The sequence below is a fragment of the Lepus europaeus genome, chromosome 5 (assembly GCF_033115175.1).
Source record: "Lepus europaeus isolate LE1 chromosome 5, mLepTim1.pri, whole genome shotgun sequence".
Lineage (NCBI taxonomy): Eukaryota > Metazoa > Chordata > Mammalia > Lagomorpha > Leporidae > Lepus > Lepus europaeus.
This window is the reverse complement of record NC_084831.1, coordinates 1,823,084-1,838,452: the sequence shown is the minus strand read 5'-3', so window position 1 is coordinate 1,838,452 and position 15,369 is coordinate 1,823,084. Positions and strand designations below refer to the sequence as shown.

The window sequence follows — 15,369 nt, the reverse complement described above, 5'->3', positions numbered from 1 at the left end:
AGATATGGCGGCCACGGACGCGTCAGCGGAAATGCCCGTCTCAAACATGGCCGCCACCGCGCTCCACAACGCTGGTATCTGACGCGCCAAGAGGAGGCCCTCAAAGAAGGCAGCCGCCCCTGTCGAACACGGAAGCCACAGTCGCTCGAAGAAAAGCAGCCCACTGCCCTCACGAAACCGGCCGACCGAGTCACCCGAGCAGCGCCCGCGAGCTGAGTGACCCACGCAGGGCCGGGTCACGTGCCCGGGAACGCCAGCCTGCGATTGGCCGGCTGTCGTGACGTCAGACGCCGCGACGGCATGTCTGAGCGCCGCGCGCCGCCGCGCCGCTGAGGAGCGTTAGGCCGGGCGCGGGGCGCCGCTCACACCCATGAGGAGTCGGAAGGTGAGGGGCCGAGGCCGGCAGAGGCTGCGCCGGGCGCGCCGGGGCCGAGCTGGGGCCGCGGGAGGCCGGGGTGAGGGGCGCGGCCTGGGCCTGGCTTCGGCCCCGGGGTGGGAGTTCCGGGCCACGCCCCCGCGGGGGTCCTAGACGCCCTGGGAGAGGGGCTTCTGGCCACGCCCCCTGGGGAGGGCTGTGGGCCCGCGGGGGAGAGGGGCTTCTGGCCGCGCCCCCTGGGGAGGGGTCTGGGCCCGCGGGGGAGCCCCGCCTCCTGGACCCTGCGGGGAGGGGCTCTGGCCCCGCCTCCTGGACCCTGCGGGAGGGGCTCTGGCCCCGCCTCCTGGACCCTGCGGGAGGGGCTCTGGCCCCGCCTCCTGGACCCTGCGGGAGGGGCTCTGGCCCCGCCTCCTGGACCCTGCGGGGAGGGGCTCTGGCCCCGCCTCCTGGACCCTGCGGGGAGGGGCTCTGGCCCCGCCTCCTGGACCCTGCGGGGAGGGGCTCTGGCCCCGCCTCCTGGACCCTGCGGGGAGGGGCTCTGGCTCCGCCTCCTGGACCCTGCGGGGAGGGGCTGTGGCCCCGCCTCCTGGACCCTGCGGGGAGGGGCTGTGGCCCCGCCTCCTGGACCCTGCGGGGAGGGGCTCTGGCCCCGCCTCCTGGACCCTGCGAGGAGGGGCTGTGGCCCCGCCTCCTGGACCCTGCGGGGAGGGGCTCTGGCCCCGCCTCCTGGACCCTGCGAGGAGGGGCTGTGGCCCCGCCTCCTGGACCCTGCGGGGAGGGGCTCTGGCCCCGCCTCCTGGACCCTGCGGGGAGGGGCTGTGGCCCCGCCTCCTGGACCCTGCGGGGAGGGGCTCTGGCTCCGCCTCCTGGACCCTGCGAGGAGGGGCTGTGGCCCCGCCTCCAGGACCCTGCCGGGAGGGGCTCGCCCCGACCCCGACCCGGCCTCCGCTGTCCTCGCCACCCGGTGCTGAGCCCGGGCCCCTGTCCCTCAGCTGCGGCCCTGACGGAGGTGGTGGCGGCCGAGCCCCCTCCTGCTGTGCGCAGTCGCCTCCCCGTGGGGGTCGGACCTGGAGCCCGCCCTCCCGCTGCGGCTGGATGCCCCGCCCTCCGGTCTGGGGGGGTCGGCCTGTGGCCCCCGCGCGGTCACCGCGGACTCCGCCCTGCACCGCTGAGGAGGCCACGGGGCGGGGGGGGACGCCGTGTGTGAACGCTGTGTGTGCGTGTGTGGATACCGTGTGTAGACACCGTGTGTGTGTGAACACTGTGTAGGTGTGCGTGTGTGGACGCTGTGTGTGAACACCGTGTGTGCGTGTGAACACTGCGTGAACATTGTGTGTATGGACGCTGTGTGTGAACACCATGTGTGTGTGAACACTGCGTGTGTGCGGGTGTGGACACCGTGTGTGCATGTGTGAACACCATGTGTGTGCGGGTGTGGACACTGCGTGTGCCGTGTGTGGACACCGTGTGTGTGTGTGAACACTGCATGTGTGAACACCGTGTGTGTGCGGGTGTGAACACCGTGTGTGCCATGTGTGGACGCCGTGTGTGGACACTGTGTGCGGGTGTGGACACCGTGTGTGAACACCGTGTGTGCGGGTGTGAGCACTGCGTGTGTGCAGGTGTGAACACCATGTGTGTGCGGGTGTGGACACTGCGTGTGTGCGGGTGTGAACACCATGTGTGTGCGGGTGTGGACACTGCGTGTGCCGTGTGTGGACACCGTGTGTGGACACTGTGTGTGTGCGGATGTGGACACCGTGTGTGCGGGTGTGAGCACTGCGTGTGTGCGGGTGTGGACACCGTGTGTGAACACCATGTGTGCGGGTGTGAGCACTGCGTGTGTGCCGGGTGTGAACACCATGTGTGTGCGGGTGTGGACACTGCGTGTGCCGTGTGTGGACACCGTGTGTGTGTGTGAACACTGCATGTGTGAACACCGTGTGTGTGCGGGTGTGAACACCGTGTGTGCCATGTGTGGACGCCGTGTGTGGACACTGTGTGTGTGCGGGTGTGGACACCGTGTGTGTGGGTGTGAGCACTGCGTGTGTGCGGGTGTGGACACCGTGTGTGCCGGGTGTGGACACCGTATGTGCCATGTGTGGACGCTGTGTGTGGACACTGTGTGTGCGGGTGTGGACACCGTGTGTGAACACCGTGTGTGCCGGGTGTGAACACCGTGTGTGGACACTGTGTGTGTGCGGGTGTGAACACCATGTGTGCGGGTGTGAGCACTGCGTGTGTGCAGGTGTGGACACCGTGTGTGTGTGTGAACACTGCATGTGTGAACACCGTGTGTGCCGGGTGTGAACACCGTGTGTGGACACTGTGTGTGTGCGGGTGTGGACACCGTGTGTGAACACCGTGTGTGCGGGTGTGAGCACTGCGTGTGTGCGGGTGTGTACACCGTGTGTGCCGGGTGTGAGCACTGCGTGTGTGCGGGTGTGGACACCGTGTGTGCCGGGTGTGGACACCGTGTGTGCGGGTGTGAACACCGTGTGTGCGGGTGTGGACACCGTGTGGGTGCGAGGTTGTGTCGGGCCGTCGGCTAAGCTCTCTTCAGTGCCGCCGGTAGGGTGACCCTGCTGGCCCTCTGGGCTCGGCCTGGAAGTGCGCGTTGTCCTCACTCTGTTTACGCTTTATTTCCTCTCTGAGAGGCAGAGTTGGGGGGGGGAGGGGAGCGATTCCGAGCTTCGGTCCGCTGGTTCGCTCCCCAGGTGGCCGCGGGGCCCAGCACCCGGGCCGCGGCAGGGAGCTGGGTGGGAAGAGGAGCAGGCGGGACTGGAACCCGCACCACGTGGGCTTCTCCCGAGGGCAGCGCGGCCCGGTCTTCCCCTGTGCCGGAGCTTTGTCGGGGCCAGGATTCCTGGCTGACGGGGGTCCTCCTCCGAGGTCTGGGCGTTCTCTGTGCCTGCGGCCTCCGTTGTCTTTGCTTGCAGAATCTAAAATGGCGCCGGGGATCCGCCTGCTGCCCGCGCTCAGCCCCCACGGGCGGCCCCGGGTTAAGCCTTCGGGACGTCTGCGGGGCTGCTCCGTCTGCTTGCTTTGCGGCAGTCTCGCCACACACATGGAGCTCACACACACACACACGGGGCTCACACATGTCCCTGGGGCTCTGTCCCTGGGGCTCTGTCCCTGGGGGTCTGTCCCTGGGGTCTGTCCCTGGGGCTCTGTCCCTGGGGCTCTGTCCCTGGGGGTCTGTCCCTGGGGTCTGTCCCTGGGGCTCTGTCCCTGGGGTCTGTCCCTGGGGGCTCTGTCCCTGGGGGTCTGTCCCTGGGGTCTGTCCTGGGGCTCTGTCCCTGGGGCTCTGTCCCTTGTCCCTGGGGGTCTGTCCCTGGGGTCTGTCCCTGGGGGTCTGTCCCTGGGGTCTGTCCCTGGGGCTCTGTCCCTGGGGGTCTGTCCCTGGGGTCTGTCCCTGGGGCTCTGTCCCTGGGCTCTGTCCCTGGGGCTCTGTCCCTGGGGGTCTGTCCCTGGGCTCTGTCCCTGGGGCTCTGTCCCTGGGGTCTGTCCCTGGGGGTCTGTCCCTGGGCTCTGTCCCTGGGGGTCTGTCCCTGGGGCTCTGTCCCTGGGGCTCTGTCCCTGGGGGTCTGTCCCTGGGGTCTGTCCCTGGGGCTCTGTCCCTGGGGTCTGTCCCTGGGGGCTCTGTCCCTGGGGGTCTGTCCCTGGGGTCTGTCCTGGGGCTCTGTCCCTGGGGCTCTGTCCCTTGTCCCTGGGGGTCTGTCCCTGGGGTCTGTCCCTGGGGGTCTGTCCCTGGGGTCTGTCCCTGGGGCTCTGTCCCTGGGGGTCTGTCCCTGGGGTCTGTCCCTGGGGCTCTGTCCCTGGGCTCTGTCCCTGGGGCTCTGTCCCTGGGGGTCTGTCCCTGGGCTCTGTCCCTGGGGCTCTGTCCCTGGGGCTCTGTCCCTGGGGGTCTGTCCCTGGGGCTCTGTCCCTGGGGTCTGTCCCTGGGGGCTCTGTCCCTGGGGGTCTGTCCCTGGGGTCTGTCCTGGGGCTCTGTCCCTGGGGCTCTGTCCCTGGGGTCTGTCCCTGGGGCTCTGTCCCTTGTCCCTGGGGGTCTGTCCCTGGGGTCTGTCCCTGGGGCTCTGTCCCTGGGGGTCTGTCCCTGGGGTCTGTCCCTGGGGTCTGTCCCTGGGGGCTCTGTCCCTGGGGGCTCTGTCCCTGGGGTCTGTCCCTGGGGGTCTGTCCCTGGGGGTCTGTCCCTGGCGGTCTGTCCCTGGGGTCTGTCCCTGGGGGCTCTGTCCCTGGGGTCTGTCCCTGGGGCTCTGTCCCTGGGGGTCTGTCCCTGGGGTCTGTCCCTGGGGGCTCTGTCCCTGGGGGCTCTGTCCCTGGGGTCTGTCCCTGGGGGTCTGTCCCTGGGGGTCTGTCCCTGGCGGTCTGTCCCTGGGGTCTGTCCCTGGGGGCTCTGTCCCTGGGGTCTGTCCCTGGGGTCTGTCCCTGGGGGCTCTGTCCCTGGGGTCTGTCCCTGGGGCTCTGTCCCTGGGGTCTGTCCCTGGGGGCTCTGTCCCTGGGGTCTGTCCCTGGGGGCTCTGTCCCTGGGGCTCTGTCCCTGGGGGCTCTCGTGCTGAGTCACCTGGGTCGCTGCTGTTCAGTGAGTTTCTCACTTCGGGCGCGGCTGTCGCATCCTTTGCTTCTCCGTGGTCTCCAGCTCCTGGGCCTGTGTCACTTTACAGACGCTTCCGGCTACTCCGGAGCTGAACCTGGCTCAGATCTCTGGGCAGTGCTCGCCGGGTTTTATTCCGTGTGTGTGTGTGTGACTGGATGTCGTGGGTGACACCGTGTGTGTGTGTGTGTGACTGGATGTCGTGGGTGGCACTGTGTGTGTGTGACTGGATGTCGTGGGTGGCACCGTGTGTGTGTGTGTGTGTGTGTGACTGGATGTCGTGGGTGGCACTGTGTGTGTGTGACTGGATGTCGTGGGTGACACCGTGTGTGTGTGTGTGTGACTGGATGTCGTGGGTGGCACTGTGTGTGTGTGACTGGATGTCGCGGGTGGCACCGTGTGTGTGTGTGTGTGTGACTGGATGTCGTGGGTGGCACTGTGTGTGTGTGACTGGATGTTGTGGGTGACATTGTGTGTGTGTGTGTGTGACTGGATGTCGTGGGTGACACCGTGTGTGTGTGTGTGACTGGATGTCGTGGGTGGCACCGTGTGTGTGTGTTTGTGTGTGTGTGACTGGATGTCGTGGGTGGCACTGTGTGTGTGTGTGTGACTGGATGTCGTGGGTGGCACCGTGTGTGTGTGTGTGTGTGACTGGATGTCGTGGGTGGCACCGTGTGTGTGTGTGTGTGTGACTGGATGTCGTGGGTGGCACCGTGTGTGTGTGTGTGTGTGTGACTGGATGTTGTGGGTGGCACTGTGTGTGTGTGTGTGTGTGTGTGACTGGATGTCGTGGGTGGCACCGTGTGTGTGTGTGTGTGTGACTGGATGTCGTGGTGACACCGTGTGTGTGTGTGTGACTGGATGTCGTGGGTGGCACCGTGTGTGTGTGTTTGTGTGTGTGTGACTGGATGTCGTGGGTGGCACTGTGTGTGTGTGTGTGACTGGATGTCGTGGGTGGCACCGTGTGTGTGTGTGTGTGTGACTGGATGTCGTGGGTGGCACCGTGTGTGTGTGTGTGTGTGTGACTGGATGTCGTGGGTGGCACCGTGTGTGTGTGTGTGTGTATGACTGGATGTCGTGGGTGGCACCGTGTGTGTGTGTGTGTGTCACTGGATGTCGTGGGTGGCACCGTGTGTGTGTGTGTGTGTGTGACTGGATGTCGTGGGTGGCACCGTGTGTGTGTGTGTGTGTGTGTGTGACTGGATGTCGTGGGTGGCACCGTGTGTGTGTGTGTGTGTGTGACTGGATGTTGTGGGTGGCACTGTGTGTGTGTGTGTGTGACTGGATGTCGTGGATGGCACCGTGTGTGTGTGTGTGTGTGTGTGTGTGACTGGATGTCGTGGTGACACCGTGGCAGCTCTGGGAGCGCCCACGGCACCTCCGACCGCAGGAGGCCGGTTCTTCCCTCGTGTGTGTGTGTGTGCAGAGTGAGCTCGGCCCGCGGGTTCACTCTCAGATGGGCAGGGGCTGGAGCCGGGGGCAGGAGCACAGTCCAGGTCCCCTCGTGGGTGGCGGGAACCCAGTTACTGGGGCCGTCGCCGGCACTGGGGCTCACGCGCTGCGGGGGGGTGAGGGCTGGTGACTGCCGGGCGGGGTCCTCCTGTGTTTCCCAGCTGCACCCGTGTCTCGGGCTCCTTTGCTCGGGCCCCAGGGGGGCTTCCCGGCTGACCCAGCTGTCCCGCACTCGGCCTGTGCCTCCCCTGCCAGGTGGCTGTCCTCCCCGCCTCCGCCTTTCGGGAGCCCCTTAGCTTCCCCACGCTCCCTGCGAACGGGAGGACGCCAGGCCGCCTCAGCTCCTCCCCGACACCCCGCTCTAGAGCGAGCGTGGCAGCTGGGCCAGCCGCAGCCTGAGAGCCCGGCGCTCGCCTCTCGCAGCTCAGAGTCACTGCCCCACGAGCTGCAGCCACAGTCTTCCTGGCGCCCCGCACCCAGGCCGGAGAACACTCCACTCCACAAGCAGGACATGGGCGCCCCCTCCCGTCCCCAGGACGGAGCCTGAGTAGGAGGAGGTGGGGTGGGGGTGGCAACATCACAGCACAGCCTGCTCACCACGGCCCTGGCCCCTCCCCTCTGCGTGCCGGGCTCGGGTGTGTGGTCTGGTGATGGACAGGTCACTGCTCACCGCGGCCCCGGCCCCTCCTCCCCGTGTGCCGGGCTCAGGTGTGTGGTCTGGTGATGGACACCAGGTCACCGCGCGGCTGCTGCTGCTCTTAGAGCGGCTCCAGCCCCGGGCCCGGTGCCTGCTGCTGCCGTCATGGAGGGAGGAGAGGCGACCGCGCTTCCCCCGGACGTGGGTGCCCCGCCCTGCAGCGGGGGTGCTTAGGGAGACAGGCTTGTTCCCGAGATGTTCGTGGCAGCTCTGTGGATCAGAGCCCTCATGTCGCTGCCACGGGGCCGTTTTAACAAACGCTGCTCTGTGAGATGGTGGGAGGAGGGCTGGCCCCAGGCGCACCCCACAGCAGGTGCTGCACTGGCCTGTGAGCGCCCGTCTGTGCTGCGCACGGCCACACGGGAGCCACACGGGTGCCTGGTCCGTGCATGTTGCAGCTTTTTCTTTTTTTCTTTCTTTCTTTTCTTTTTTTTTCTTTTCTTTTTTTTTTTTTTTTTTTTTTTTTTTTTTTGTTGCATTAGGGAGAGACAGAGAGGTCTTCCATCCTCTGGTTCACTTCCCCACATGGCCGCAACAGCCAGAGCTGGGCCGACCCAAAGCCAGGAGCTTCCTCCGGGTCTCATGTGGGTGCAGGGCCCAAGCACTTGTGCCAAGCTCCACCGCTTCCCAGGCCATAGCAGGGAGCTGGCTCAGAAGAGGAGCCACCGGGACAGGAACCAGCGCCCACGTGGGATGCCGGCCGCAGGCAGAGGCTAGACTGCTGTGTCCATTCTGTAAACAGCACTTCCTTTTCCCTGCCGGGGCGGGGCCCGGGGCTGCTGAGGGTGAAGGACAGCAGCGCTGCAGGCTCGTGCAGCCCCCTCTGGTGTCCCCGTGCTGGTGTGCCGAGTGCCCATCGTGTGTCCCTGGGCGCGTGCCCCAGCAGGCTGTGGCGACTGCAGCTCCCAGGGCTCCTCGGGGCCTGGGTCTCGCCGCCCCCTTGGGCTTCCGTCCTCACCCAGGAGTGCTAGGTGCTGCGGTGAGCTTGGAGTGCGCCGCGTGCCGGGTCCACTCTGGTGTCCTGCGTCGGGTTCTGGCGCAGAGGCAGGGAGTTGTGGCAAAACCAATGACACGAAATCCGAGCGTCAGCTGACAGCGCGGTGCCGGTGCCGGCTTCTTAGTGTGGACAGGACGGCTGCGCCGGGCTCCGTGAGCGGCGTGGGCGCGGGGCAGGACACGCAGACTCTCATTTCTGCTGGGTTTCTGAGCAACTTCACGTCTTGTGCCTTTAATTAACCCTTTTTGGTTCGAAGACTTGACTTTGCGTCCCGGATCCTATAGAGGTGGACCAGTGTGTGGAGAGGGAGAGCCGACTGCTTCAGAACTGGGACTGCGGCTCGGGGGAGGCGGCCAGGGCGTGGCTGTGTCCTCGCGGTCGGCGGGGCGGGGGCTGCTCTGAACGCTTTGGGAACAGTGGTTCCTCCACGCGTACGATGGGACAGGCGTTCCAGCCTCCGGGGGGCCGCAGAGCAGACCCCGTGTCTTAAACACCACCGTGCAGGTCGCAGGTGTCGTGCGTGAAGGTGGGGAGAGCGCAGCGGGCTGTGGGCCCGGCCCTCTGCGGCTGGGAGTCCCCGCCCGCGTGCTCGGCTCCCCCGAGGCTGCCGCCTCACCAGGTCCCTGCGCTCCAGCTCACAGGTGCAGTGCGGTCCTCGGCGCGCCTCAGAGCCCGAAGTTGCTCGGCCCCCAGCTCGGCCTGTGCCCAGGACGCCGCGGGCTCCACGTTGGCCAGGACAGCATGCCCGGTGAGGCGCGCCCCAGACAGCGGGGCCCTTAGAGAAGCGCGGATATTGCTCTGTGTCCACGAGGGGCGGTTTCAGGGGATCGGTGCCACCGCCGCATGCTCTCGGAGGACGCGCTGTCCAGCCCAGGGGTGGTCGGGCTCCCGTGTACCGACGGGTGTGGGTCTCAGAGGCCTAGGCCCTAAGACGCCTCGGCTCTGCAGTGCACTGGAGGCATCGAGCAGTGACACTGGTGGTGACAGTGGCCACCTTGCCCCCAAAGACGTCACGGGAAGGAGGGAGGGTCCCGGGCCGAGGGATCTGCTCCGGTTGGCACCCGCGGCTGGTGGCTCGGAGCCTGCGTTCCCGTGAGGCAGGTGTGTTCCAGGGAGCCCACGGCCAGGGCCTGGGGACAGTGAGGGCCTGGCAAGGCTTTGTTGAAGTGAGTGTAACCAGGGTCTGTGGAGCGCCTGTGGGCCCCAGGCGCCGCCGGGGGGGCAGTCCGGGCCCCGCCTCCTGCCGAGCTGCGTTCCCATAGGAGTGAAAACTGGACTCCTGTTAGGAGCTAGTTTTTAGTTTGTATCGACTTCCTTGACAGAGAATGAGACAGGTAGAGGTGTTCCACGCTGGTTTGTTCCCAGACGCCCACACAGGTCAGGAGCCCAGAAGCCCACGTGGGTCTCCGAGACAGTGCAGGGACCCCATCATGATGCGCCTGGGCCGGGATCTGGGTTGGAAGTGGAACCAGGACTCAGACCAGGGACCGCAGCACGGGGTCAGGCATCCTGAGCCACACGCCCACCCCGTGACCACTTAGAGCACATGAATACATGCTTTCCACCCTCGAGGAACCGCGTGTGCAGGAGATCGTTGGGGCCATTCCCAGCTTGGGGGCAGGTGAGGACGGAGCCCCAGCCTGGATTCTGTCCCTGGGGGCAGGTGACGGCTTCCTCTGCCTGGGTTGTGGCTCCAGCCCTTCCCTTGTCTCGGGCCCAGGCGTGCTCGCCTCGTGTCTGCCCGGCGTGCGTGGTTCTCGCGTGGTTCTCACGTTTTTCTCCTTGACAGACTTCCTCATCGCACAAGGCCGCAGACAGGCGAACTTCCAAGAAGTTCAAGTGTGACAAGGGCCACGTTGTGAAGTCCGAATTACAGAAACCGGCCCCTAACAGTGACGGTGCTTCTCTGCCGGCAGTGCCCGGGGCGCCGCCCGACAGCGCCCTCGCTGGGGACAGTGCACTGCCCGCAGGCTCCGCGGCCGATGCTGCCGCCCACGAGGGCTGCGGCGCAGGGAGGGAGGCCTGCTCCACACAGACCACAGACGCCCTGCGCAGGCCGCCACACGGCGCTGCTCCCAGGAGCGAAGACGTGCGGGGCTGGTCAGCCACGCAGGCGGAGCCGGAGACGGAGGCGGGGCGGGCACCCGTGCTGCAGATGGACAGCAGCGCCTTCCTGGACGACGACAGCAACCAGCCGATGCCCGTGAGCAGATTCTTCGGGAACGTGGAGCTCATGCAGGTAAGGGCGGGCACAGGCCCCCACGCACGGGAAAGGGCGGCGTTGGCTGGGGGGCGCCCGTCCACCCTCAGGCTGAGTGAGAGCCAGCGGGGAGGCAGCGTGGCCCTCGGAGGGGGTCTGGCCCCCACGCTGCAGGGCCCCCGGCGGTCAGCTCTGTGGCTCGTGAGCAGCTGCCTCGCTCGCTGCTGCCCCCTTCGCCCTGAGCCCAGCGTCTCCGTCTCTGTGCTTGGCCGGCCCAGCTGGGAGGAACGCTGCTCCGAGACAGGGCTGCGGCCCGGCCGTTCTCGCCTGCCCAGGAGGGAGGTGGCCCTGGCGGACGGGTGCAGGGCCGGGCGTGTTGCCCGGGGTGACGTCCGTTTCCTCCCTCGAAGGACCTGCCGCCAGCGTCTTCCTCCTGCCCTTCCATGAGCAGGCGAGAGTTCAGGAAGATGCACTTCAGAGCCAAAGACGACGAGGAGGAGGACGGCACGGGGGTGTGAGGACGTGCGAGGGCATGCACGCCCGGGGACGGCGTCGACCGAGGCCGCAGCAGTGGGTGGAGCCTTTGCGGGGCAGCGAGGCCCTCCTGCCCCCGGAGCCGCCCGCCGCCTTGGCCGCCGTGGCCTGAGTCGGCTCCGAGGCCGGGCGTTATGCGAGAGAGGACTTTACAAAGACACGGCTCCGCGGAAGCCCATTCATTTTATAATCTGCAGATTTATTTTTCTTTATCAGAATTTGATCGTTCTTCTAGTTAATTTCATGCCATTATTAAAGAACTCTGACTTCTGTATATTGAGCTAATGTTTACATTGGAAATTGTGCAGAACACACATGGGAAAGAAATAAAATGTATTTTGAAAATATTTTTCAAAAATTCTCTGTCCTGAAAGCTGGATTCCTTTGTAAAAGAAGGAACCAGGATGGCAGTGACCCCAGCCCTGGCTGTCAGAGGACACGGCTGGCGCCTGGTTTCACGGCCGCCCCTCCACTGTGCCGCGCGTCCCCTCCTGTCCTGTGCGGCGTCCCCTCCTGTCCTGTGCGGCATCCCCTCCACTGTGCCGCGTCCCCTCCTGTCCTGTGCCACGTCCCCTCCTGTCCTGTGCCGCGTCCCCTCCACTGTGCCGCGTCCCCTCCTGTCCTGTGCCGTGTCTCCTCCACTGTGCAGCGTCCCCTCCACTGTGCCGCGCGTCCCCTCCTGTCCTGTGCCACGTCCCCTCCTGTCCTGTGCCGCGTCCCCTCCACTGTGCCGCGCGTCCCCTCCTGTCCTGTGCCACGTCCCCTCCTGTCCTGTGCCGCGTCCCCTCCACTGTGCCGCGTCCCCTCCTGTCCTGTGCGGCGTCCCCTCCACTGTGCCGCGTCCCCTCCTGTCCTGTGCGGCGTCCCCTCCACTGTGCCGCGTCCCCTCCTGTCCTGTGCCGTGTCTCCTCCACTGTGCAGCGTCCCCTCCACTGTGCCGCACTGCGCTTCCCCCTGCCGGGTGCGAGGCCGCCTCCCTCCTTCGTGCTGTGCAGGGACCGCATTCCCCAGCCCCAGGTCAGAGAGCCACGCGGGGCCTTCTCCACACCCCTTCCTCCCGCCAGCTCCGTGCAGCAAGCCTGGTGCCCCACCCGCCTTCCTGCCAGCCACGGGAAGACCACGTGGGCCCCTCGTGAGTGGAGTGTCCGGTTCCACTGCAGCTGGCTCTAACCTTGTTAGAACGTCCTGTGGGGCGGGGGTGAAGTCACCGCCTGGGACCGCCCCCCCACATCCCAGTGCCAGCCTGCGTCTGATCCCACCTCCCGCTCAGGTGCACCCCGGGCGGCGGCAGTGCCAGCTCGAGTGCAGAGATCCAGAGTGCCGGTCCTGGCTTCAGCCCAGCCCGGTCCCGGGCATTGGAGAGTGGACCAGCCGATGACCCATCCCCCTCCGTCACTGCTGAGACACAGCAGTGCGTTACGTCCAACGCGGGAGCAGACGCAGCAGGAGCTTCCCCGCCGTCTGCCCACAGCTCCTCCCAGAGGGAATGTTCCCGTCCTCCTCTGCTGGGCTGTGCCTTCACTCCTGAGCCACCGTGACACTGAGGATCAGGCTAAATTGAAAATCTGGCTGTGCCGTCGTGCCGGTAGCCAGGGGAAGTAGCTTACAGCTAGAGGTCGCTGCACGGGTGACTGGACGGCCGCACCCGCAGAGGTCCCGCTGCCTCAGCCCGGCCCGCCGGCTCCGGGAGGCCCACGGGTCACTGCTCTGGCCCTGCCCAGGCGGCCGCAGGTGGGACTCGAAGTTCAGTGCAGTGTGCGGCACTGGTACTTGTGTGTGGCCTGAAATGATGTCATCCGTGTCCAAATGGCCCTTGGCGGGGAAGCCAGTGGACGACTGGAGGAGCAGTCCCAGGAGGCACCAGGCCGCCCCAGGAGGTACCAGGCTGCCTGCCTTGCCCCAGGAGGTAACCAGGTTGCCCCAGGAGGTACCAGGCCTACCACCCGCCCACCCTGGGAGGTACCAGGCCTACCACCCGCCCACCTCAGGAGGTACTAGGCTGCCCCAGGAGGTACCAGACCGCCCGCCCGCCCACCCTGGGAGGTACCAGGCCTACCGCCCACCCGCCCCAGGAGGTACCAGGTTGCCCCAGGAGATACTAGGCTGCCCCAGAAGGTACCAGGCCTACCCCCCGCCCACCCTGGGAGGTACCAGGCCTACCGCCCGCCCACCCCGGGAGGTACCAGGCCTACCGCCCACCCACCCCAGGAGGTACTAGGCTGCCCCAGGAGGCACCAGGCCGCCCCAGGAGGTACCAGGCTGCCTGCCTTGCCCCAGGAGGTAACCAGGTTGCCCCAGGAGGTACCAGGCCTACCACCCGCCCACCCTGGGAGGTACCAGGCCTACCACCCGCCCACCTCAGGAGGTACTAGGCTGCCCCAGGAGGTACCAGACCGCCCGCCCGCCCACCCTGGGAGGTACCAGGCCTACCGCCCACCCCGCCCCAGGACATACCAGGTTGCCCAGGGAGGTACCAGGCCTACCGCCCGCCCACCCCGGGAGGTACTAGGCTGCCCCAGGAGGTACCAGGCCGCCCACCCACCCCATCCTAACGACCATGGAGCTTCGGGTGCAGCGGGGATGCCTGCCCCGCCCACGGCTGCTGCATGGAGCAGACACATCTTCGCGTGGCCGTTTGGAGCCTTTCGGAAGGACAGAAGCCCTGGGTGGATCCCCTGGTGCCGAGAAGGTGGCAGATGCCATGAGTGAACCGTGACCGTCAGAAAAGAGGTACCCCTTAGAAGAAAACATGCAGACGGCGCGGCCTGCTGGGGCAGTAGAGGGACTCGGGCAGAGGGCCTGACATGGGCCCCCACCTGCCAAGTCGCACCACAGGTCACCGCGGCCTGAGTCGGCGTGGCTTTGGGGCCGGCAACACAGAACAAAGGGAGACCTCAAAAAGCCCATCTAAGTGAGCCTGCCCTGTCGGCTGTGGGCCAGGCTGTGCCACAAACCCGAATATTTAGGAACCCCGTCTGATGTCCGTGTCTGCAAAATGACGTCCGAGTGCCTGAGTGGCATTAAACAGCGTTGGGGGATCTAATACTTTGCTCCGGGAGACACGTCTCAGCAAGCTGACGACCCCCACCCCACGCGCACTCCTGCCTCCCCCCAGCTCAGGGAGACATCAAAGGACTGGAAACAGGGCCCAGGCCGCCATCAGCTAGCGGGAGGCAGGCGCAAGCCTGGCACCAGCCAGGGATCCTCGGCGGAGCCGAGTGGTCCTGGGGGTCGGTGACGGGGGCACGGGGCACCCACGCCAGGATGCACCTCAGTGCCCCTGCTCCCTCCCTGCAGGGCCCAGGGCTTCCGCTGGACCGAGGGCTCGGCAGTGCTGTCCACACTGGAGGTGGGCCCGGTCTAACAAGCCCCTCCCGTGCTGCCCTCGCGTAGGGAACTAAAACCCACCCGCTAGGCTGGTCTTGGTGTGCCCTGTGGTCTGGCTTGAGCCTTCCGCTCATTGCCCATCAGCCACGGTGGCCTTTTCCCAAGACCCACAGGCCTCCTCTGGCCCCCAGCGCTCCGAGCAGCCGGCTCCAGTGTCAGCTCAACCACTCGCGGGGTCCCTGTCTCTCACTGCCTGGCGCGCCTCCCCCGGGCTCTCGTGGGTAACTGCGGCAGCCCTGCTGTGTGCAGAGAGCCGGCCCGGGGCAGGTGGAGGCTCTGCAGCCTCCTGCACTGGCTCTCCCTGCCACAGCACATGGTGGCACCAGGACTGGCCAGCAGCACACGGCCCTCTCCCCACTCAGTGGCAATGGACGGCGCTCAGCCCCCTGCAGGCAGGCAGATAAATAAATAAATAATTTAAAAGGCAGAGTTAGAGAGGCAGACACAGAGCTTCTGTTGCATCTGCTGGTCCACTCCTCAAGTGGCCACAATGGCCAGGGCTGGACCAGGCCGAAGCCCGGAGCCAGAAACTCCCACCTTGGTCTCCTGTGTGGGTAGCAGAGCCCACAGACCTGGGCCGTCCTCTGCTGCTTTCCCAGGTGCATTAGCAGGGAGCTGGACTGGAAGTGGAGCAGCCGGGGCTTGAACAGGCACTGGCGTGGGATGCCGACGTCTCAGGCAGCGGCTTGATCCGCCGTGCCCCAGTGCCGGCCCCCAGCAGCTTTCCTGAGTGGACGGACCGCGGCCCACGGCAGGACCCCTTTCTGCCGTGCACTGAACCAACCCAGTGCTCCCCTTCTCGCTTGGACTTCCCTGAAAAGACGGTAGGGTGTGCTGGGGAGGGCACCCGCGGGGAAGGAGGCCCTGAGCAGGTGTCCCGGAGCCTGCCCAGTGATTACAAGGCCCGAGGGACAGACCAGGGCGGCTGCCTTTTGGGGGTGACGTGGGGTACAAGCCCGCCTCGTGGAACTCGGTGCACTCAGCTCAGACGAGCTGGCGGACCTGCTTCCCATGCATGGCTGCCAGCCGCGCCGGCGAGGCAGGGGCTGGGTGACGCAGCTCCTGACCGGTGACGCCTCCTCTCAGAACAGCGACCCAGCCCCTCACCCAGCTCGGCCCAAAAGCCAGC

General features: G+C 66.4%; 1 protein-coding gene across 2 annotated transcripts; it reads left to right on the top strand.

Moving 5' to 3' along the window:
- Positions 1-295: 295 nt before the first annotated feature.
- Positions 296-11,181, top strand: C5H1orf174 (chromosome 5 C1orf174 homolog). Of its 2 annotated transcripts, XM_062193075.1 has the most exons (4): positions 296-385; positions 8,754-8,867; positions 9,909-10,358; positions 10,730-11,181. In XM_062193075.1, the coding sequence occupies exons 1-4, from the start codon at positions 371-373 to the stop codon at positions 10,835-10,837; spliced, it is 687 nt and encodes a 228-aa protein (XP_062049059.1). In that variant the 5' UTR covers positions 296-370; the 3' UTR covers positions 10,838-11,181. The 2 variants fall into 2 exon arrangements, with proteins under 2 accessions (XP_062049059.1, XP_062049060.1); XM_062193076.1 differs by lacking the exon at positions 8,754-8,867 and having other exon boundaries at positions 303-385.
- Positions 11,182-15,369: the final 4,188 nt, after the last annotated feature.

Coding starts and splice junctions, on each gene's coding strand:
- C5H1orf174 (XM_062193075.1), top strand. Junction 8,868..9,908: donor TGGCCAGGACAGCATGCCCG/GTGAGGCGCGCC, acceptor TCTCCTTGACAG/ACTTCCTCATCGCACAAGGC. Junction 10,359..10,729: donor GGAACGTGGAGCTCATGCAG/GTAAGGGCGGGC, acceptor CCTCCCTCGAAG/GACCTGCCGCCAGCGTCTTC.